Source organism: Octopus sinensis, linkage group LG7, assembly GCF_006345805.1.
Source record: "Octopus sinensis linkage group LG7, ASM634580v1, whole genome shotgun sequence".
NCBI classification, from domain to species: Eukaryota; Metazoa; Mollusca; class Cephalopoda; order Octopoda; family Octopodidae; genus Octopus; species Octopus sinensis.
The window spans coordinates 107,325,704-107,351,431 of NC_043003.1; the positions used below are offsets into that span (position 1 = coordinate 107,325,704).

The 25,728-nt window shown below is 38.4% G+C and overlaps 1 protein-coding gene across 1 annotated transcript in view; it reads right to left on the reverse strand.

Moving 5' to 3' along the window:
* LOC115213935 (ribonucleoside-diphosphate reductase large subunit) overlaps positions 1-25,728 on the reverse strand; it is a 33,797-nt gene that overhangs the window by 6,448 nt on the left and 1,621 nt on the right. The window contains exons 3-15 of the mRNA XM_029782934.2: positions 23,135-23,312; positions 20,538-20,638; positions 19,672-19,731; positions 15,714-15,753; positions 14,563-14,639; positions 12,786-12,871; positions 10,983-11,124; positions 9,672-9,755; positions 7,130-7,573; positions 6,482-6,631; positions 5,458-5,679; positions 3,587-3,663; positions 117-252 (exon numbers count right to left, since the gene is read on the reverse strand). Coding sequence (XP_029638794.1) covers positions 117-252; positions 3,587-3,663; positions 5,458-5,679; positions 6,482-6,631; positions 7,130-7,573; positions 9,672-9,755; positions 10,983-11,124; positions 12,786-12,871; positions 14,563-14,639; positions 15,714-15,753; positions 19,672-19,731; positions 20,538-20,638; positions 23,135-23,312 — 1,797 coding nt within the window. The remainder of the gene's footprint in view (positions 1-116; positions 253-3,586; positions 3,664-5,457; positions 5,680-6,481; positions 6,632-7,129; positions 7,574-9,671; positions 9,756-10,982; positions 11,125-12,785; positions 12,872-14,562; positions 14,640-15,713; positions 15,754-19,671; positions 19,732-20,537; positions 20,639-23,134; positions 23,313-25,728) is intronic.

Here is a 25,728-nt window from a genome sequence, read left to right on the forward strand (position 1 = left end):
AGGGACCTCCATGCAGTCCCTGTCTACCAATTCCACTTGGCAGCCTGAAGATATAGAAGAAACCTGTCCAAGGTGCAATACAGAGGGATGAATTATATGAAAATAAGAATAATTACCATGAATTCTCCGGACAAAACACGTCTTGTATAAATATTGCTGGTATAGGCCTCAATGGACTCGTTATTTCCAAGAATCTGTGCTGTGGAAGCAGTTGGCATCGGAGCCAGTAACAGGCTGTTCCTTACTCCATGTCTGTAACAAATAAGTATTACCTGTGTAACATAAGTTCAGGTGAGAGGAACTAACATGCAGAAACAAGATTTTTTTCTCTTTTCTTTTGCTCATCTTTCATTTTGAGACCCTATCATGCTTTCCTTCATAAAATTTGAGCAGAAATATTTTCTTTTGCCATTTCCAAAATATTTCTAACCTTCTAGCATCTAAACCAACCATATCTGACCAAAACATTCTGCTTGGCATTCAAACTGACCAGGGCTGGCCTCTCACACTGACCTCACAATGTCATTCCAGAAATATAACAATTACATTGACATCTCAAAGCTGAGATGATTTTTTTTTTTTTTTTTTTTTAAATGTGAATAAATAAGCACTAAACTTGACAGAAGAATCTGAATGCAAAACGGTTAAAGTCTGTGTCTGTGATTACTTTCTCTCAATGGCAGCTTTTCGAGAATTTCTTACACTGACACTGAAAAATTCCGCGGAACCTTAGGGTTCCGCCAGTACAGTCCAGGGGTTCCACAAGAAGTTACAAAACTGCTAAAATCGGCAGTAATTTTTAATTCTTCTGTGCGGATATGCGTGCATAAGACTATTAAATTATTGCACAGGGGTTCCTCGAGCCAGTGGAATGTTTCCTTGGGGTTCCGCTCCAGCAAAAAGGTTGAAAAGCACTGAAATAGGTCTTCATGTTTCTTTATTAGCCACAAGGACCCAAACATAGAGGGGGACAATACAGCCTGATTGGGGTCAGACATACAATGATTATATGACTTTTAAAATTTTACAAGATTAAATAGGTCTTCAATTAATTACTGGTATTTCTATCCGATGATTCTAAAAGGAGGGAAAACAGAGGAATATAGCTGAACTAAATGTAATTCTGCCAAAAGCGCTCTTCTTCATAATTCATAAATAAACTTTAGAATATGCAAACCCTGCAAACACACATGGCTACAAGTGTCAACTTATTTAGCATCTACCTTTTACCATTTCTTTCTGTCATTGGATTGTGGTCATGCTGGGGCACAGCCTTGAAGGGTCGAGTTAAAAATCAACCAAGAACAGTACTTATTCTAGAAAATTACTATTTGTAAATCTCACAACTAGAGACATTCAGCAACGGTTCTTTGGAGTAAAGATTATTTACCAACATAACATGGCAGTCCTGGTTTAGGACGAATGTTGCTGTAATTTAGCCCCAGGAGGCATCGTTTCCAGCTGGCTATACGACATGATCTGTGTCCTTATATTTTCAAACAAGGGAATTTAGCACCTCCATGTTCGAAAATATAAGGACATGGATCGTGTCATATAGCCAGCTGGAGACAATGTCTCCTGGGGCTAATTTACAGCAACATTCGTCCTAAACCAGGACTGCCATGTTATGTTGGCAAATAATCTTTACTTCTTTATTTCATGTTGCTCCAGTGTTGTGCGGGGCAGAACATGTCAAAGAATGGACCTAATGTTTCTTCTGCATGTCACAGAAGTTGACTAAAAAGAAGCTGAAACAGGATTTGAAAACCCACGCCAGCCATGACCACCCAAAGAGACTGATGGGTTGGAGAGTTGGTGCCTGAGTGGTGCAGAAGTCTAACTTTCAATTCTTAATGCTGAAAGCTGTTTGTTCCATTTCATGTTTCTAAAAGCAGTTTTCTTTTGGACAAAATTCACTTTTTCCAGTATTTTTTAAGTCTCAAACCTTGAATTTAATGATTAACCTTCAGACTGAAGGCCTAAACAGGAATATTATCGGCTCAGTTAGGCCAACAAAACACCTGTAAATCATCGCTAATTGGAACAGTTCACCTGGCTGAAAACTATAAAATAATAGATTGTACATAAATTCGTTTGTGAAGAAGGACAGACAACTGCTGTAGGATTAAAAATAAATGGTTGATTGGTTGGTTACAAGGGGTGAGAAATTTAAGACTACAATCAATGTACAAAGACATTTAGTAGTACAGTGGTTCAATTCTCAGTTAATGCTTGCATTTCTTTTGTGCAAAGAGGGACAGCTTAAGTCATTTCTCATTGAAATTAATTAATTGCACCTATATTTAATGCTCTCTGAGAAACCCATGAACAAATCAACACCACACTAGGATGAAAATGAATTCTTTATCCTTAACTTTAGGGATCTCCTAGATATAAGACATGAGTGCTTGCCTTCACATCTTCAAAACTAACAGTGATACAGGACAGATTAAGGTTACAAAAAAAAAAAAAAAAAAATTTTCTTAAAATACAAATCCTGATATAAGTATAAGTCTAAAGTATTCCAGCCATGACATTCCAAACTAATGCTTTATAAAGATATTGAGTTGGTACATAATTATTGTGGCTTTTTTTTTTTCACCAAATTTTATTCAACAAAAATAACATGTAACAAAAACATCTCTAAATGATTATTCTGGAGCATATTCACCATCTACTTCAATTACTGCTTCCCATTTGCTTGGCAGACGGTCAGAGTGTCATTTAAAGATGTTTTCATTAAATATTACGGAGATGTACTTGCATAGCAAGTGATTTGATCTGAGATCGTGAGCTGGAACGAAAACAATTGCAGCGTGGAAGGTGTTTATAAGCCATTTAAGAAACACACAAAAGCCACTCGATTCACTTCAACATTTAAGTTTAATTTGTCAAAATATTTTCATCGCTAAAATCCGCAACCTGTTCACTGACAAAACTCCGTGATGCAGCACGGATTTTTGTCAGTGAACAGGTCACGGTCTCTAAGCAACGAAAATATCATTAAATATTGTTTTTGTTGAATAAAATTTGTTGAAAAAAAAAAGCTGCAATAATTATGCACAAACCCAATGGGGGAAGCACTCCATTGGTTATGACAACGAGGGTTCCGGTTGATCCGAATCAACGGAACAGCCTGCTCGTGAAATTAACGTGTAAGTGGCTGAGCACTCCACAGACACGTGCACCCTTAACGTAGTTCTCAGGGATATTCAGCATGACACAGAGAGTGACAAGGCCGGCCCTTTGAAATACAGGTACAACAGAAACAGGAAGTAAGAGTGAGAGAAAGTTGTGGTGAAAGAGTACAGCAGGGATCACCACCGGCCCCTGCCGGAGCCTCGTGGAGCTTTAGGTGTTTTTGCTCAATAAACACTCACAATGCCTGGTCTGGGAATCGAAACCGCGATCCTATGACCGCGAGTCCGCTGCCCTAACCACTGGGCCATTGCGCCTCTACTCCAACCCAATAGTATGTTGTGATTAAAGGGAGATGTGGCTAAATTTTGTATGTTTAGCAATCCCCTACAGGTTCCGTCAATGACTGGAGATGAATGGAAACACAAAGTTAATGTCTAAGTCTTACTTGGCAATTCGGTCTTTGAGTGCAGCCCAATCATGCATCGGATGTGGTTCTGCTTCCCACATGTCATATTGAAGAATCTAGAAAAAGAAGAAAATATTTATAGCATCTAAAATACTAATAGAATTACTTCTTGATTATCGTGTAACGAGGATTTTTTAACCCATTAAGTCCCAGAGTAATTAAGTTTCTGAATATTACTTTTAAATGTTTATAGATGATTGAAAATAGGTTAAAATGAAAACAAATAATTATTAAAACTCCTTTACTTCAGTAGAAATGGAAATACTCAGTCTCCTATAAATAGGACACTGAGACAATGTCGTATAGCTTACTTAATACAATAGTTGTATACTGTCAACTTAACGTGACAGTAGGGGATTACACCACCGTTGTTTGGCCCTAGGAAGCATCGAATGCTTCCTGTCGACTTCGACACATTTACTGTGTCCTTATATATTTACGAAGGGGGTATTTGTCTTCCCTTCGTAAATATATAAGGACACAGGAAATGTGTCGAGGCCGACAGGAAGCGTCGATGCTTCCTAGGGCTAAACAACGGTGGTGTAATCCCCTACTGTCACGTTAAGTTGACAGTATACAAACACTATCACCCCACCACCGTACATATCTCTATGAGATATTTAGAAATTCAATATTTCTGATTTACTTAATACAGTTCTATATTTAAGAGATGAGGAATTATTTACATTTGATGGATATTTTGTCCTCATCTTGTTTGTTAACACAATGTTTCAGCTGATATACCCTCCAGCCTTCATCAGGTGTCTTGGGGAAATTTCGAACCTGGGTTCTCATTCCTAAGGTATTGTTCGATATTATTATTATTCAGATCAATGCCTGGAATCAAACTCGGAATCTTGGGGTTAGTAGCCCGTGCTCTTAACCACTACACCATATGCCCGTGGGCAATTATGAAGTGAATATTTAGGGCTTATAAATCTAATATTTTCTTATCCTTCCTTAATACCGGTTCCTATATGCTATTCATATCTGCACTTGGTCTGCTTAGGAGGTTATTATGTCCTAGCATATGTGCTACTTCTTTTAGTTTTCGTATTTTCCAGTGGTGTTCTCTGTCTATTATTTTGATTTCATCCCACAGGTTCAAAATTTCCCCAAGACACCTGATGAAGGCTGGAGGGTATATCAGCCGAAATGTTGGGTTAACAACAAACAGGATGAGGACAAATATCCAGCTAATGTAAATAATATAACTTATCTAATGTTCTCATTTAGTGTCCCTATTTACCGAACAGTGGGACTTAATGGGTTAAGGAGAATTCATTTAAGAAAGCAAATAACTGAAACTGAATAGACATCCAAGTTGAAATGCTGCAGCAGGGCCACGCTCCTTATTCCAACCAATACAACAATCTTGCAAATCATCTGCTTCTACTCAGCTTCAAGAGTGACCCAAGCATCTCATCACCATTATCTCTTGCAGCCCCTAGTGATCCCTTTTCTTTCACCCCCCCTCCCTTTCCCCCTATTAGATGGGAGTAGCCATGCAGTCCTTCTTCACGAACCTGCTCTACTCTCCATAGTAAACCCTTGAGCCCTAGCATGAAGCTGACATCCCACACCTCTCCCAGGCCTTGTAGTCTTGGGAACTGCATGCTGACCGCTGCAGGTGACAAAAAAATGTGACACGGACATCAAATGATGAAAGTGTAGGGTCAACGCAACTGACCCCTATCCTGCAAGTTGGCATCTAACATTGACTGGTCTAATGACAAACCCATGTGAAAAAAGAAATTAGGGATTTTATTAACTTGAATTTTTTTTTTTTCTTCCATAAACTTTACCAGTTCAAGAGAGGGAGAGTCAAAACTTCAAAAAGACCCACTTACACCTTTGCTCACGGGGCTACCATCGTAAGTCTCATAAGGACCAAATTTTTCAGCAAGTTCACAACTCGTCTCTAAGGAAGCAAAGTAGATCGTAGCAAAGATTTGTTTATTCAGTTCTTGAGCTTCTTCGCTGTCAAACGGATATCGCATTAGAAGGAAAGCATCGGCCAAACCTTGGACACCGATGCCAATCGGTCGATGCCGCATGTTGGATCGTTTTGCCTGGAAGAGACAAAGAAAAACACAAATACAAAATCATTAGCGAAGAGAATCAAGAGGTTTGGGCAGAGCAATGTTTATGTAGAAAGTCTTAATGAGCCTTTATCAGTGATGGTATGACGTCATGCCACCACCAATAAGGGTTTAATAAGACTCACTACATAAGCCCTCAATCTCAGGAAAGTGAGTGTCGTGGAATGAAGTAGAAAACCAACAAACACTGATTTATTTCCCAAACATCGGGGTTTTTATAACTGCTGATATTTGAATCCTAAGAACCCTATTCATAAAAGATTTCTCTTTGACCTAAGTTTGAATTTAACCCTTTAGTGTTTAAACCGGCCATATCCAGCCCAAATATTCTATGTTTTATATTCAAACTGGCGATATCTAGCCTCTCACACCTAACCTACATTCTAAAAATAAACAATCACATCATTGAAACCCCAAAGCTAGAAGATAATGCATGATTAATTCAAAACAATTTGAGTGAAAAAAGTATTACATTTAACAGTAATCTGAACACTAAACGGTTAAATATGGGCAGTAATTTTAATCAATGGAAAAACTAATAATTACACATATTCGGCCAACCAGTTATGTATTAGTGGTGCAGTAGTAAATGGTAGCTGGGTTGGGTGTTGAGAAGAAAGGGCAGTGTTAGTTTAGGAAGGAACAGTAGGTAAGTGGGTTAGGGACCACCATTGGCAGTTCACATCCACTTTCCATGCTGGCATTAGTTGGACGGTTCAACAGGAGCTGAAATGGCTGGGGTCTGCACCAATGGAAAATTAAGATAGCTTACCTCCTCCACAGGATAACAGTTGGTGTCGATAATTTTGTTGAGATTTTTAACGATTACTTTGGTGACAGATTTCAATTTATCAAAGTCAAAAGTGCGATCTGGTTTAACAAACATATTCAACGCAATGGAAGCCAAGTTACAAACAGCCACCTGGAAAACAAGAAAAAATCAATGCTATATATCATCATCGTTTAATGTCCACCTTCCATGCTGGTCTGACAAGAGCTGGCCAGGCAGAAGCCTGCACCAGACTTCTGTGACTGTTTTGGCAGTATTTTTACAGCTGGATGCCCTTCCTAACACCAACAACTCAGCAGAAAGGACTTGGTGCTTTTTACATGGCACAAGCACAGGTGAGGTCAGTTTTGGCAAGGTTTTTACAGCTGGATGCCCTTCCAGATGCCAACCACTTTACAGTGTGGACTGGGTGCTTTTAAGTGGCACCTGCACTGACAGGGTCACCAAGTACTTGCAAGACAAAAATGTATATATACATACATACATGCACACACAGACACACCTATATCATCATTCTTTAGCATCTGTTTTCCATGCCAGTATGGTATGGGCTGGACCATACCCATGTCTTTATACACACACACCACACACACACACGAGTTGGCAACATTAATGACCAAAACCACTTACCTCATCTGGTGCCGTGTATTCAACAATTTCTGTACATAAATTACTGCATTTTATTGTCCCAAGGTTTTGTTGGTTGCTCTTACGGTTACAAGAATCCTTGTACAGCATGTAAGGCGTACCAGTCTCTGTTTGAGCTTCTATAACTGCATACCAGACTTGCTGAGCTTTCAGAGTTCTTTTACCTTTACCAGCTTTTTCATAACTGATATACAAGTCTTCAAATTCCTTTCCCCAAACATCGGAAAGGCCTGGGCATTCATTGGGACACATCAGGGTCCAATCACCATTTTGTTCAACTCGTTCCATGAAAAGATCAGGAATCCAGAGGGCGTAGAACAAGTCTCTGGCTCGCTGTTCGTCCTTTCCAGTATTCTTTTTGCAATCAAGGAAGTCAAAGATATCGGCATGCCAGGGTTCTAAGTAAATCGCAAAAGCTCCAGGGCGCTACAAGACAAATTAGGTTTGTAATATTAATTATTTCCAACATAGAAAGGTTACAAATGTTAGGGGGAGGAGGGGAGAGTGAAATATATTGGCCTTGGTACTTATCAGAAATATGAAAAACTATGTTGACTTTGGCAAGATTTGAACCAATAATCCTTTTTATTATAGACTAGCAGTATCGCCCGGCATTGCTCGGGTTTGTAAGGGAAATAACTATATAAGCATTTTTAGAGAGTTATAGCCAAAAAATGCATTAAAAATGGTAAAAAATTATGGTAAATTTTTTTTTAAATCGTTGACTAATTAGACATTTTTAGAGAGTTACTTCCCTTATATAATAGCGAAAAATGCATTAAAATGGAAAAAAATAATGGTAAATTTTTTTTAAATCGTAGACTCATGCTAATACCCAGAAGGGCTCGATATGAATCACGACTATAAGATACCCAGTTGGTTAAACTGCACCGCAAAATGCGGGAGTAGTTAGGAACCTAAATCGTAGGAGACAGACACACAACTTCACTTTTATATATAAAGATGATGACAATGATGACACAAGATCTGAAATTTTGAGGGAGGGAACTAATCAATTACATTGACCCCAACCAAAAAAAAAAAAAAAAAAAAAAAAAAAAAGGCCTTATGGCAAAGTAGACCTCGGTAGAATCCCAACTCAGAAAATAAGTATGGATGAAACACCTGGGAGTATTTGAACTAATAAAAGACTGTAATACAGGTAGGAGGACTGAAATTTGGAGAGAAGGATTGTGTCACCATAATCAACCCCAGTTCTCGACTATTTATCCCAAATGAATGAAAGTCAGTTAACTCGTGAGAGAGAGATTTGAACTCAGAACCATAAACACCTAAAACAAGGAATTGTTTTGGGCTTTTTTTTTTGTTTTTTGGGGGAGGGGGTTTCTGATGCTCTAATAATTTTCTTCCAATCATTGTTTAACGTCTGTTTTCCATGCTGGCGTGGGTTGGACAGTTTGACTGAAAACTGAAAGGGGGGGAATGCACTAAGTTCTAATCTAATCTGGCAAGGTTTCTACGGCTAGATGCCCTTCCTAATGCCAACCACACCGAGAGTGTAGAGTGCTTTTTACATGCCACCGGCATAGATGCCATTGGCCACAACTATGGTCACACTTGGCTTGACAGGTCAACACAAGCACGGTATATCGCCAAGGGCCGTGGTCACCTGTCACTGCCTCCACGAAGCCTAAGGCTTAAAATGGTGCCAATCAAGCAAATCATCTTTTCACTCGATAATGGTCCATTCTCTCAATTTTATTCAGGCAGATTTTATGGTTAAATGCCTTTCCTGTTGCTACCCTTCCTGGATTTCAAGGAATAATGCCAAGAACTCAATACCAAAATTTACATTTTATTTAAACATAAATAAAGGACAATTCAGCCTTTGAAGAAAATACAACACAAATACTCGGCACTTTTTACCATTCTTTCAGTCAACAATGAAATAGGACAATCTACCAGACGGCAAGCTGGCAGACTCGTTAGCATGTCGGGTGAAATGCTTAGCGGTATTTCATCTGCCGTTATGTTCTGAGTTCAAATTCCGCAAAGGTCGACTTTGCCTTTCATCCTTTCGGGATTGATTAAATAAGTACCAGTTATGCACTTAATCCGTTTGTCTGTCCTCTGTGTTTAGCCCCTTTTGGGTAGTAAAGAAATAGGACAATCTACCACACAAAAGGAAGAGTTTTCAATATGAGTTCAAAATCTCACTCGACATGCTAGAATTTGACAGCCAAATCTCCCCCAGATCCCATTCAGTATTAAAAACAAAGGACTCAACACCATCTAACCTATGTTAGTGTATGTGTGCCTTGACATCGATATTGCTTTGCTAGCAGTGGCATCATTCAGGTCTCCCATAAACACAAAATCTGATAGTGTCTTGACACGGAAAGAAGTGGGAATAAAGTACATAAAAATGAGGATTATGTCTGACCCGGGGCTAAACAGTAATTGTTTTCTTTATAAACAAATACTTCTTGGCAACTTTTGATTATTTTGAAAATTAATTAAAACACAGACTATCGTTAGAGTTCAAAAAGGGTTAAATACCCACCTTGTTACCACCTTGGTCAACGTATCTGGCAGTGTTATTAAAAACTCTCAACATGGGCAGTAAACCATTTGAGTTACCGTTTGTCTAATTGAAAGAAAGAAAAAAATATATATACATGCATTATTTTAAAGACAGATATTTATATTTACACAGAAAGGAGGGATTAGAGAAAACATTTTTTCCTATTCAGTTACAAAGCTCTGCATTAAGAGTTCAAATTCCACTAGTCAACCTTGCGTTTCATTTCTATGCCAGCCCTCCCCGAAATAAGTACCAAATGTACAAAAAGGTTTCATTTAATTAATTCCATCCTCTATACATTTGCCCTGTACCAATACAAAAGAAATAAAGAGTAGCCAATACCATAATGAATAATTCTCCATACTAAACCACTCCTGTTTAGAAACTACCAATATCAAGGAGGCGAGTTGGCAGAAACATTAGCAAGCCGGACGAAATGCTTTGTGGTATTTCGTCCGCCACTGCATTCTGAGTTCAAATTCCGCCGAGGTCAACTTTACCTTTCATCCTTTCGGGGTCAATAAATTAAATACCAGTTACGCACTAGGGTCGATGTAATCGACTTAATCCCTTTGTCTGTCCTTGTTTGTCCCCTCTATGTTTAGCCCCTTGTGGACAATAAAGAAATAAGAAACTACCAATATTATTTACTATGGCATCGATGTGGCTGTGTGGGCAAGAAGCTTGCTTCCCAACTCTCTTGAGCAAGAGTCTTTTACTAGAGTTCCAGGCTACAACAGATGGAAACTGAAAGAAGCCTGTCGTGTGTTTAGGCTAAATGAAGGTCGTAAACGAGCATCACCCTCATACAAGCAACACTGTTCATTTTCCTGTAAAAAAGAAAAAATATGCCCCATCATGGGAAATACTATTTTGCTTGGAACCTGGCAAAAGTTAATGACAGGAACAGTTTCTGATCCTAGAAAACCTGCTTCAATAATTTACATTTGATCCATGTAATCATGGAGAAGTGGATATTAAATGAGAGTGACCTTTATTCCCTATGGAGTTACCCTAAGGATCAACAGACTCTTATAAAAGCTTTACTCAAACAAGCAAGAGAAAACAAGATGAGGGAAGGGGGAGGACATGACCATAAGTCTAACATCATTTAACATTTTTCTTCCATGCAGGCATCGGTTGGACCACGACACCTACAAACTAACATCGATTCCAATCGTAGACGCTCAAGAGTGGAGAGGAGGAAAGTGTAGTCAAATCAACCTTTATTATCTGACTTTGTCAAGCCAGGAAGGATAAAGGTATTGATATATGGACGTCAAAACTTACACCAGCAATGTAGCTGCCAAAACTGCGAATATTGTGTACATGCACACCAATTCCACCCGCATTCTTGGAAATGAGTGCGCACTGTTTCAATGTGTCGTATATGCCTTCTATACTGTCAGACTGCATTGCTAACAGGAAACAGCTGAAAGAAAAGCAGTAAATATAAGAATACTAACATGCTATCTTAAAGATAGTGTTCTGGAAATGACTCAAGCTTTGATTCTATCATATCAACACAATGGCAAAATACATGAATGAAGCCAGGGAAGTAAATGACAGTTAAAAGTTATTGGAATGGAGGAATTCACATTTGCTAAAATCACTTCCTGCCCCCCCCCCACACACACACACAACCATGCAGCTCCTCTACCCAACCCTCGTCCCCTAGCATGAAGCCCTTCCTCAGAAGCCAGTCTTGTGCTGGTGGCACAAAAAATGCACCCAGTACACACTATGCAGTGATTAGCATTAGGAAGGACAACCAGCCATAAAAACTATACCAAAGCAGACAGTGGAGCAGAATGGCATTCCTTGGATCCATCAGATCCTGTCAAACTACCCAATCCATGCCAGCATGGATCAGGGACATTTAATAGGGATAATGCTTAGCCCTCAGCATACCATCCATGAAAGCCTTCCAGTTGAGATTTTATCACCTTTTCCTAATTCTAAAGCAATGTTATGTTGTTATATAAAAAAAGAATAAAATAAGGTTAACATAAGTCCTGGGGTTGATTTGCTTGACTAAAGGCAGTGCTCCAGCATGGCCACTCAAAATGACTGAAACAAGTAAAAGAGTTGGAATTCTACCGAGGTCTACTTTGCCATAAGGCCTTTTTTTTTTTTTTTTTATTATGTTAGGGTCAATGTAATTGATTAGTTCCCTCCCTCAAAATATTTGGGAATACAATGATTTTTTTCTTTTCTTAAGCTGTTGCAATTCACTGCCCAGGGTCTCTGCTCAACTGGGAATGATCTAAGCTGACACAATGACTGAACACTTTGGAAGTTTGTTGCCAAAGAGAGGATAATAAGTGGTTAGAATACACTGCATTTCTAGACACAGAAATTCTACATTACCTCAGATGACCAAAGATGGTACCTGTCACAGGTTCACCAGGTGGGAGTCTTACCTTTGATGGGGCAAAAACTCTATAAACAGAGAGAATTTATCTCTCCCCTACCTTTTTTAGTGTATACTGTGAAGGATAGGAGAACTAAAAAAAACACCATGCATGCGTGGGTCCTCGCCAGGGCCACCTGACTGGCTCCCATGCCAGTGGTACGTAAAATGCACCCACTACACTCTCGGAGTGGTTGGCGTTAGGAAGGGCATCGAGCTGTAGAAACTCTGCCAGATCAGATTGGAGCCTGGTGCAGCCTCCTGGCTTCCAGTCCTCAGTCAAACCATCCAACCGATGATGATGAGAGCAAAGGTGCATGGCCTGGTGGTTACAATCACAAGATCAGGAATTCAATTTCCAAACTAGGCAATGCATTGTTCTTGAGCAACACACTTCAGTTCACATTGCTCCCGCCCACTGATCTACAAACAGCTCCCCTGCAATGGACTGGCATCCTGTTCAAGGATTAATGTTATGATCCCAGTCACTCCTATTGCCATGGAAATCAGCTCTGTGAGCCCTATAACTCAAGACATTAATACCCAAGGGTTGACAATAACCAATAGGCATTCGACACAGCTGGCTATTCTGAACTAAGTCCCACAAGGCCTGGCTAATTACATCAACAATCCAATGGGTTATTCACCTGTATGTGACCATTGAAGAGAGATCAACTTACCTGGACATTTGAGGACGGTTTGTGCCAGAATTAAAGAGTGTTGGAGAGGCATGGGTGAACCATTTTTCAGACATCAGATTGTATGACTGAAGAAAAAAAAAAAAAGAAATTTTGATTCAAGCCAGAAATAAAAACAAAACTTCAATTACATTTCTTTTGTAAGCAACAGCCTTTTCACTGGTCGAAGAGTTCCGAATGATCCAAGCCTTTCATAAGAGGATTCCCGTGCAACTCAGGAAGAACACCACAAGCTATTCTCATTGAAATAGCCCACCCTACTGAGTAAATTTTATATATATATACACACAGAGAGTATTACCTTGATTTTTGAACAACGATCGCGAATATATCAGGAGATAAATAGATTGATAGGTAATACATTATAAAGCACAATTTATTTGTAATTAAAGTTGTTCAAAAACCAAGGTTTATATAGACAGACAGACAGATGGATGGATGGATAGAGAGAGAGAAAGAGGAGAAAGATTGCTGATATAGCATAGTAGTTAAGAAGTTTGCTTCTCAACCATGTGGCTTCTGGTTCAGTTCCATTGTGTGACACTTTAGGCAAGTGTCTTCTATAGCCCAAGGCCTGCAAAAGCCTTGAGTGGATTTGATAGATGGAAACTGAAAGAAGCCTGTGTCTTCCTCTCTTGATACCACATGTTAGTTGTAAATGAGATTCAGTCAAAGAAGCAATGCTATTCATTTGCAGTGTTCTGTGAAGACATCTGGCCATGAGGAAGCATTGTTTGGAAACAGGCGAAGGTTGGTGACTGGAAGAGCATCTGGCTGTGGAAAATCTGCCTCACCAGAACAGATCCATGCAGGCACAGAAAAGTTGACATCAAAAATCAGGATGCCAGTTACCTTTTACCAAATTCTTCACATTCCTCTTGCCTTCTCTTTCACCTCATCCCAATACCCCTATACATTCTTGTCTGTGAATCCCGTGCCCATTCCCATCTTCTGAATTCCTCTCCTAGAACCACATTCCCATCTGGCCTCGAACCCTTTTGTCTTTCATTACAAACCTCACCTGAAATAAAAGATTCTCACATTTGCAACATAAAAGCATCAAACAAACGCAGCAGCAGCAGCAACAATGGTAATTCCTCTCCAATCCTCTTTTATTAGTTTCAGTCATTTGACTGCGGCCATGCTGGAGCACCGCCTTTTTAGTCGAGCAAATCGACCCCGGGACTTATTCTTTGTAAGCCCAGTGCTTATTCTATCGGTTTCTTTTGCCGAACCACTAAGTGACGGGGACGTAAACACACCAGCATCGGTTGTCAAGCAATGCTAGGGGGACTAACACAGACACACAAATATACGACAGGCTTCTTTCAGTTTCCGTCTACCAATCCACTAACAAGGCATTGGTCGGCCCGGGGCTATAGCAGAAGACACTTGCCCAAGGTGCCACGCAGTGGGACTGAACCCGGAACCATGTGGTTGGTAAGCAAGCTACTTACCACACAGCCACTCCTGCGCTCTCTATAGTGACCAAATCATTCTGAGCAGCAGCCATTCTTCTTAGAGCTTTACTCAAAAGAATTATTCTAACTCTGCACCATTTCCAATGAAAGAGAAGCGAAATGCTTAAGAGGTGTGTCTTAATCACATACACAATACCAGTCATTAACTGGTTACCCACTACACTATCCATTCGATCAAATGCCTTGAGCACAGTTGTATCTTTGTTAATCAGTTCTCATCAGATTTTAAAATAGTCAAATGAGAAAATTCCCAAACCGAATCTGCAAAGGCGCCTTACCTCTATGGCAGCATTTATATCATCTTGGTGGATGCCAACTGCTACCCTCATCAACATGTGCTGAGGGCGTTCAGCAACTAAAACACAAAAAAAAAAAAACATTTTTAAACTTTTACTTTATTGAAATCATGGAAAAAAAAAAAAAAGTTTAAAAAAAAAATTGGGGAAAAAAAAATAGTTGTGCATAATAACCCAATATATTAAAGAAAAGCAAGGAAATTATCCCATAATATATTTGACTGCAAATTTTGAAACGGGGAGGGGGTCGATTATATTGACCCCAGTGCACAGCAGGTACTTCTTTTATCAACCCTGAAAGGATGAAAGGTAAAGCTGACCTCAACAGAATTTGAACCCACGGTAAACAATTCAGCCAGCTCACCACATCCAACAATATATTAGATGTTGTTGGTTGACTAAAATAACACCCCCCCCGCCATTGTTAGAGAAACAAAAATGACCACCACCCTTTACATTGAAACTAATAAACTTCCCTTTAGTAGAGAGTCAGTTTGGGTTGCCAGAGCGGCTAACTAGCTTCCATGCCGGTGGCACGTAAAAGGTACCATTCAAGCGTGATCGTTACCAGCGTCACCTGTGACGGTGGCATGTGTAAAAAGATTTGAGTGAGGTTATTGCCAGTACCGCCTGACTGGCACGTAAAAGCACCCACTACACTCTCGGAGTGGTTGGCGTTAGGAAGGACATCCAGCTGTAGAAACTCTGCCAGATCAAGATTGGAGCCTGGTGCAGTCATCTGGTTCGCCAGTCCTCAGTCAAAATCGTCCAACCCATGCCAGCATGGAAAGCTGACATTAAACGATGATGACAACAATGGCTGTAAACACAAGAAGTGTGCCATTGGTGATGCTGGCATCAATAGTCCAGATCCTTCCAGATGGAGTAGACCCATCAGCAAAGGGATTCTAATCATCACCATCTCAAGCCAGACCCACCCCTTTTTTCCTCAGAATATCAACATTATCCAAGGTATCTTTCTTTGAAGCTGTTTGGGTGCAGCTGATAAGGATTTGGCTGCTGTTTCTAATAGGTTGAATGAGGTGGAGCCTTGTGACATGTTGTCACACTGATTTGACCTGGAAACTACATGATGGAAATGTCTGTGGAATACTCAACAGAAGAATGAATACCTTTGTCATTAATCTTCAGGAGGTACGACCGTTCCAATGTCTGGCAAAAAAAAAAAAAAGATCAAATCTATTTTAGGACTGCAATAAATATAATAAACAACAACAAATAAAACCAACTACTTCTATGTAAATTACACAAACATGTTCCATATATAAAAAGGGTTCGGTGAATAAACTGTCGTCTGAATTATGCAAAAATGAAAACACTGACATCTCATTTTAACAGATGTATTTACCAAAATTACATAAAAATATCTTGAAATACTAAGGAGTAAATTTATTCAATAAAATCGCCATTGGCTTCAACTACAGCCTCCAGATGACCACAGAATCTCCAGCAACTTTTCTGGAAGCTCTCTTTCTTCAACCTTTTAGTGTTCAGAGCAGCTAAAACTGGCCGAAAATTATTCCCCTTTATTTGTTTGAACCAACAAAATCTCAGATTCCTCTACGAAATCTTTAAAAAAATAAATCTCATTTTTTGAATTGTCATAGCTTTGAGATAATGCAAGATAAAAAAAACCTTTCCCACCTTTATTCAAGTAATGGTGTGGTGAAATTTTTGAGACTTCTTGGTTTTTTGCAATGTTTGAAGAGAATTGTATATCTTAGTTTGTAAGATGGCGCCAACAAGTAAGTGATTCTGACTTTGAAGGTTTTACTCTTGAGGATGTACCAAATATAAATGAAAACAAATGATTTGTCTTGAGACAAATCTGATATTGATATTTACGAACCTTCGTCAGATGAGGAAAATTTTGATAATGTAAGTGATAAAAATGACAATGATATTGAAAACATTACATCAACCAAAATTCCTGATTTCACAGAAAAGTCCAGTCCACAACAGTCTACCCCCCACCGATGCACAACCATTTGACTATTTACTTTTCTTTTTACAGATAAGCTTTTTTGAAACTGTCTCGGAGGAAACAATAAATATGCTCAACAAATAATTTCTATTTGCAGTAGACCTGTTCCACTATGGCAGTCAACTGATACTGCAGAAATGGGAGTTTTTTTCACTATAAACATTATATTTGGTATCAAGCAGCTTCCTTGATTATGGAATTGCTGGAGTCCTGATATAAGGTATGGTGATCCATATCTCTCTAGCATGATGTCAAAGATTAGGTATTCGAAAGTTGATTCCGCTAATGACCCCAGCAAAAACGACCCAAACTACGATTCCCTGTATAAAGTACGCCCTGTTATTGATTTGCTTTGTGATAGGTATAAAACTATCTGCCTGGGAAAAATCTCAGCGTAGATGAAGCCACGATAGGCCAAAAGGGCAGGGTACATTTTCGGCAGTACATGCCTGCCAAACCCACTAAATGATGTATCAAGGTATGGGAAGCCTGTGAATCAGACACAGGATATTGTGTGCACTTTGATGTCTACACAGGTAAAAATAGTGGAAACGGACCATTTGAGTTGGGATATGATGTAGTATGGTCTCTAACTGAGCCATTTCACCATCAACACTAGCACTTCTATTTTGACCGTTTTTTTTTCTTCAATGGCTTTGGCAGAACATCTTGCCTGTGAAAGTACTTACATGTGCAGTACTATTATGGGCAACCGCAAAGGTTAATTGTGTGAAATGAAAACAAAATTTTTAAAAAGAGGGGACATTCTACTGATGCAAAAACAAAATTTGTTAGCAACTTTATACAAAGAGAAAAGACAGATTTAATTTCTATCTGCCAATGAACAGCCTGGTGTCGGTGCCGAGGAGAAACCCCTGTGAATATTTGCTATAATGAATGTATGGGTGGGGGTTGACAAACCCAACCAGTATTGGGCATACTACCTAATTGGACGACCTGGAAAGAAATGGCAGAGGTACATTTTGTGGTTTTTAGTAAATTCAACTATAGTTAATTCCTATATTGTGTAAAAAGCCAAATGGCACATCCGCCACAAAATGACTACGACCATTTGACATTTTGGGCTGACATATGCACCTCAGTTACGCGAGGGTTTTTCTTTCAGAAAGCACAGAACTGAGGGAAAAGCAAAATTAACTGAGGTGGATGTCAAGAGAAACAATATTGACTTCCGTAAAGTGATTAAGATAAATGGAGGGAAAAAAATCTGCAGACTGTTTGGTGGAAAAACAAGAAAAACTCCAAAAGGAGATCAGGTCTTGACCTTATCTATGATTTTACAAAGTGCTCTTGTGTAAAGGGTGCCTTGGACAGGTTCACAATAGAAATATGGAATAACTATATTTTGTTATTTTAATAGTAATACTATCATATATTCCTTCCATTTTATTACAATATGTGAAAGTGAAAAATCCATATTAATTTTCAGTATGTTACACACCTGTATTCACCTTTGTCTCACCTGTTAATGAGCTTTTTTTTTTTATTAGTTACATTCTGTTAAGTAAATATATTCATTAAATTGTATAAGAGTACATAGCCAATGACCAGAAAAAAGAGTTTTGTACTTTATATTCAATGAAAATGTTTGAATGAAATATAAAGAAAAAAATCTCGTCAAGGGGTTTGCTGTCTGGGGAGTTAGGTGGCCAGATGTTAGGGGTGATGTGGTCGCAGAAATTGTCTGAAAGCCATGACTGGGCTTCCCTGATTGTGTGGCATGCTGCAGAGTTCTGTTGCCAGACATAGGGTCTTCCAGCAGCCACCCTCTTGACCCAGGGCAGCACTACTTCCTCCAGACACTTGACGTAGGTATCTGTGTTGAGTATGAGGCCATGCGGGAAGATGAATGGAGGCATAACGTTGCCATCAATGGTGATCACTCCAAACACCATGAGGTTGACTCTGGATGTTTGATTTTTATCCCTCTCAGTATATGTCCTCAGACTGACATCCAAACACTCTGAAGTGTTCCTATTGGAGCTTCCGGTGCAAATGCCAAGCAGTACAGCATGTCATTTCCTAATTCCTGGCAGAATGAATGGCATCATGGTGCTGTTTTTCTCACAGACGGTGCCCAACTGACCCTACCATACTGTGTAGTTGACAAAATCAAAAACAATGCAAATGCATGAAACTAGAAATATGAAATGGTGACAATTTACCTATCAAACCCTTATACATGCTTGTGTGTCTGTCTGTCTATATATATATATATATATATATATGAAAAATAAGCAACAAGAATGGATCCGGTAATTTAGTACGATTGTTTCATACTATAACATTTTATTAAAAGCTGTAAATATTACAGCAGATATAATATGTCAAGTAATCTTCAGCTAATTTCATATAGGTTTTCCAATAATATAAAGTTCTCAAAAATCAATTAGCAACATCCTAGAGAAGGTAGAAGGCTGGCTTCCGTGCCGTTGGCACATTAAAAGCACCAACCGATCGTGGCCGATGCCAGACCCCACTGGCACCTGTGCAGGTGGCACGTAAAAAGCACCCACTACACTCACGGAGTGGTTGGCGTTAGGAAAGGCATCCGGCTGTAGAAACACTGCCAGATCAGACTGGAGCCTGGTGCAGCCCCAAGCTTCCCAGATCCCGGTCGAACCGTCCAAACCATGCTAGCGCGAAAAACGGACGTTAAACGATGATGATATATTGCCAACAGGAACAATTGCTATCATGGCTTTTTAGATTGATGACCAAACTTTTTTATTTGGTAAAATAAATATTTTATTAGGTTCCATAATGGTTCACCTTCTTTAAGACCCTTAGAATTCTGTAAACTCAAGTGACATACATTCTACATAGAGTTGCACAACAAATTTAAAATCTGAGCCTCTACATAGTAACCATTAGGAATGGTTAAATCTTCCTCAAATGTCACCCACTGAAGCCAGGTAACCAACAATAATTCTGTTCCCAAAATGCATAATAATGGAAAATAAAGAAACCAGACAGTTGTGTGGACGATTCTTACACTCAGTGTCTTTTCTAATTTAAAACATTCATAGAATTGAAAAATTCAAAATACAGAAGGTAAAATATACCTTGAACCCGAAGTAATTATATTTGTAATCTCTGTCATGAATAATTGCAGAATTCAATTTCTGAAAAGAAAGTAAAAGAATTTATTAACAATTCTTATTTGTTCAAAATATACAAAAAATTAAAGCATCAATTTAATTCTTCAGTCTGATAAATTTTCAGCATTTAAGAACTGCCACCCAACAGTGGCATGGTTGCTCGTCAAATTGTCCAACAGTTGACTGCTTTGTGAACGGTTAAGTCGACTGTCTTATATTTTGGTTGTTTTATTTCTTTTTTAGTTTGGTTAAAAAGAATGGCATCGATGATCCTACAACATTTGCGCAACTGATACCATTAATGCTCTGTTTAAACTATTACAAGTCTACAACTGGAAGGAATTCCAGAGGGAATAAAGACCAAGGCTTCAGATCTTTTGACCAACAGATTTTTTAAATAATTTTTTTGTAACTGAACACTTTTGAACTTCAGACACTGGTAGAATGTATCATATAAAACATCTTTTACTCTTAGCGGTTTTAAGAAAAGCTTATATTTAGGAAGTTATTTCAAGTTAAAGTTGTCATATTTCGGTAATTTCAACCAATCAATGACATGTATTCAGCTGAATAAAATTACTGCTGTTGTTTGTCAACAACTATTGGAGGTGTATTTTTCATTTGTCACTGTTATTTGACATCATTCATGCGTTTGTACTGGTTTTAGCTTAAGGGTTTTAGGGTTAGGGTTGTCAAAAATAACAGTGACAAACGAAATATGCACCTCCTTTCAGACAAGACACATAATGCAGAAAACAAAACAGTTAAATTACATGTCTACAAAAGTTACAATTAATTGCAGACAAAATTCTTAAATGTAAAATTCTTGCCTCTTGGTTGCTTTTGATTAATTCAAAAATATGTGGTGCAATCTTTGGAGAGTGTTTACCAGTCCTATGGTTCACGTAGTTGTAAAGATCTTCCATAACATCTAGAAAAGATAGAGAATAACATCTGTAGTCATACCAACAGACTTAGCTGTATCAATCTACTTCTATTGACATTTAACATATCTGGGGGAAGGGGAAAAAGGCTTCCCATTTGACACTCCAATTCTACTAATCCACTTCCTGGAACTGGTATTTCGTTTATCAACCCCAGATTACAGAGGCAGAACAAACATCACAAGGTTCTATCAATTCTAGTTTATACACACACATGTATATAGACACATATGTGTATATACATACTTATATGAGGGTGAGTCAGAAAGTAATGCTATTTTGTTTAGGACAGGTATAATTACCAACACAGGAACATGTATCATACATCAAAATGAAGCTGGTCCTCTGTGGATCACATCCCTACTTCTCAACATAGTCACCGTTTCTCTCAGTAGCAATGTTCCACCTTTGAATGAGAGCATGTATCCCTGCCCGGTAAAATTCTGTTGACTGTTCTTTGAGCCACTTCTTCAGTTTTCACTTCCCTGTCACTGGAATAATTTAGCACCTTCAGACTATCATCTCTTCAACCCCATGAAAGAGGGTTTGAGAAGCAAACATTATTCCAGTGACGAGGGAGTGAAAACTGTAGTGAACAAGAAGTGGCTCAAAGAACAGTCAATAGAATTTTACAGGGCAGGGATACATGCTCTCATTCGAAGGTGGAACATTGCTATTGAGAGAAACGGTAACTATGTTGAGAAGTAGGGATGTGATCCACAGAGGACCAGCTTCATTTTCATGTATGATACATGTTCCTGTGTTGGTAATTATACCTGTCTTAAACAAAATGGCATTAATTTTTGACTCACCCTCGTATATGTATATATTTGTTAAATCTAGGCTTCTCTGCCTGGACGGTTCCTGTCAAACCAACTCACCATTGCCAGCATGGAAGGCAGACATTAAACAATGATGACAACAACTCCATAATTATGTAAATATAAAGTTTTTAAAATATCAATTCCAAGCTTTCCTTACTTCCTCTTGGCAGAAGTCTGGGACCAATAAATGAAATCTCCAAGACAGTGGATTAGCAGAATTATTGAAATATCAGATGTAATTGCTTTTCAAATGAACTTCAGTGTTTGCAATTAAAAACTCGTTAATCTTTTCTTCTTTAAGCCAGAAAGTATTTTAGCCATTTTGCTTCATTTCAACGATTGTGGCCATGCTGGGGCAATGCTTTGACTTTTTAGTTGAATGAATCACCCCCAATACTTATATTTTTAAGCCCATTACTTATGCTATCAGTCCCTTTTGCTGAACCACTAAGTTACAGGGATGTAAACAAACCAACACTGGCTGTCAGGTGGCAGTGAGAGAGAAATAGACATATATACGATGGGCTTCTTTCAGTTTCTGTCTACCAAATCCACTCACAAAGCTTTGGTTAGCCTGAGGCAATAAAAGATACTTGGTCAAGGGCCCACAGTGGGTTGAACCCAAAACCATGTGGTGGGGAAATAAACTTCTTACCATACAGCCACTATGGAGAACCTTAGGTAAACGTTTTCTTCTGTGGTGCATCAAATAACAGTCATTAAAGATCATCATCATCATTTAATGTCTGTTTTCCATGCTGGCATGAGTTGGACGGTTTGACTGAGGACTGGTAAGCCAGGAGGCTTCACCAGGCTCCAGTCTGATCTGGCAATGTTTCTACAGCTGGATGCCCTTCCTAACGCCAACCACTCTGAGAGTGTAGTGGGGGCTTTTTATGTGCCACCGGCACAGGAGCCAGTCAGGCAGGCGTGGCATCGACCATGTTCAGATGGTGCTTTTTACGTGCCACTGGCACGGGAGCCAGTCAGGGGACTCTGGCATCAACCACGTGCAGATATAATGAATAAATATTCAACATGAATACTTGTAAAAATGTTATTAATATTGTTATCAGCGGCAAATCTAAATAACTGATAACAATAACATGAGTGGTGGCAAGCGATCTATACATAAAATTCTTAATTATATTAAAGGGTACACGAAGCACCATATCAAGGAAATTTCTTGGGTTCATAAGTTCAAATGAAATCCTCAAAAGTGGGGCCTTGTTGTGGCCACAATCCATCCAGAGTCTGCAACAAATACAGGAATAGAAACTGGGGAAAGCACATTATATATATATACATACATACATTACATATATATACATACATATATACATACACATACATACATATATACATATACATACATATATACATACATATACATATATACATACACATACATATATACATACATATACATATATACATACATATACATATATACATACATATACATATATACATACATATACATATATACATACATATACATACATACATACATACATATATACACACACACACACATTTCTACAACAGTAACATTAACACAGACTTGTCCCTTGGCTTTATAATGGTCACTGGTATCTCTTAAACACCCACCCACCTCATGAAGGGTGAATAGTTAAGAATGGAAATCAAAATTCTCACCACTGAAAACCTTCTTCGTTTCTTTATGCATGTTTGAGACGGCAATACGAGCAGCTAAAATGGCATAGTCCGGGTGCTTGGTGGTCATAGTGGCAGCAGTCTCGGCAGCCAGGTTATCCAATTCGACAGTCGTCACACCAGAATAGAGACCGTTGATGACTTTCATGGTGATGTTTTCCTAAAATAAAACATTAAAGAAAGGCAATATACACTAAAAGTCTAAGCCCTCCACATGTGGTACATGTAAATACACAAATCAAAATTGCAAAGCCTCTACAAACTCAACATGCTATAAACAACAGCTAAATCTCTGACCCCCTGACACATACAAGCACTAGATGTTCTGTGAGAAGGAAGCATCATAGTCAGAGCAATACTAAACCAAAACTCAATACGGAAACAATTGTCCGCGCTAACCAATGCACCCGTATATAAAAGAAGTAAGACATTTCCATTTCAAAAATTCCATTTTAAATAAAGAAACGAATTTAATGAAGTGTCCGATAAACTGGTCCATTCCGTCACCTAAACTGCATCCAACTGCAAGAATTCCATGTACTCCTCCACTCCACCCTTAGGATTTGTGGAACTGGAAAGTCGTCGCATTCTTCAAGGAGTCACGAGGAATAAGAAGGAAAAAAACTTTCGATCTGTTAAATTTATTATTTGACAATGATTTCTCGATTTAATACTTTCGTTCCTCTTGTAATACCATAAATGTAAACAAATGTTTGGGCATAAATACACAAGTGTGCCCCACCGACTTTTTGCCTTATCTCCCCCACGCCCGAAATATTTTTCACATTGAGTTCCGATATAATCGTAATCTATACCATCTGAAATATATTTAAAAATTTTATCTAAAAATGTATCAATTATTCAGAAAGTTATAAGGCAAAAAGTCGGTGGGGCACACTTGTGTATTTATGCCCAAACATTTGTTTACATTTATTGAATTACAAGAAGGAACGAAATTTTTACATTTTTAGATAAAATTTTTAAATATATTTCAGATGGTATAGATTACGATTATATCGAAACTCAATGTGAAAAATATTTCGGACGTTGGGAAGAGAGGAAGTTCGGATAATTCACACATCGTTTTTGTTTCCTCATACACTGAGAATATAGATTACAATTATGTTGAAAAAAAAAGAAGATAAAACAATTACTTTTGCGGACAATTTCACTTTTTTCCTTCTGGAATTGGTGAAATTAATATTTTATAATTAAATGAAACTTCCCAAGCCTATAGCATACGAAACAGTCACACCAACAAATTCATCTGATAATCTTTTTTCCTAATTAATTATCCCGGTGTCGCAGGAAACTTTTTAAATTTCTCGAAGAGAAATAGGGAAACAGCCCTCAAAAGTAATTTTATTTTTTTACTGAATAAAGGGACCCAAGTTTTGATAAACTCGGCCTTTCGGAAAATATTAGATGTCAACATTTAATCAGCTGTATCTAATTAATGATAAAGGGTGAAGAGTTCCTTCAGTCACGAATGACCATGGGATGGATTGCACCTAGAAAGTTCCCAAGCTGGGGCAAGGTTGTTTGTGGAATAGCAGCAGCCCGCCATCCATGCCAGCCTCCCCTCTCACTGCCACCGATGTTATTATCCAAGAGAAAGGCAAAGGGGCCAAATACAGATTGGCACCAGTGACGTTGCTACAGCTGAGTGAACTGGACCAACATGTTATAAAGTGTCCCAGTCCGAGAATCGAACTCACTTTCTCACAATTGTGAGCCCGATGTTGCGATATTCTAACCAGAGCCATGCACCTAACAATTATAGCAGAAATATAAATCTTTGGGGGCAAAAGGCCGTTTCGATCGCATTCCTTTTGAGAGAATTTAAGAATTTCTTCTTAACCGTTTAAAATCAATCAGGTGTGGGACAGGGTAAATAAACTGCTTCGGCGACAGTTTCAAGGGCTTCCTTTTATTTTCCTCTTATTGTTTGGAGAATATAAACTAGAAAAAGAAATCCAAAATTACACACACACACAAAACCTTAAAACAGCGGATTCGTAATAAAAATTTCAGCGGGGAAAAAAACTTTCCATTTCGCCAATAATTTGCTATAAATTTATTTCAAGCCCCGATCCATGAGATATCCCATGATAATCGCAAATCCGAAAATATATCTTCGAAGTTTAAAGTTTTTTTTCTCATTGATATTTTTTATTCCATTCATTGAGATTAACGTAATTCAAAACCTTAACTATTCCTGAATTGTATAAATGAAGTTCTTTTCACTTAGCAAAATTCTGAAGCTTTGATTAAATAATAAAAAATGACTTCGCCACGTAATTGTCGAATTTAATTAAAAATTTTAAAAAAGGCTTCAATTAAAATAAATTAAAAAAATATATGCCACTGTATTCTGTTGAATGATTAATATTAATGCGATAAAATTAGTGATATCAATTGTTGCTTATATAATGACCTACAACAAATTTCCCGCCAGTAATGTTGGTTTCACTTGATTAACCACAAAAGAGGGGGAAATGTCCGTCGAAAACAACCAAGTCAATTTCACTGGGATTCGAACTCAAAAATAACAAAGGTGCCTTATTTAACAGTGA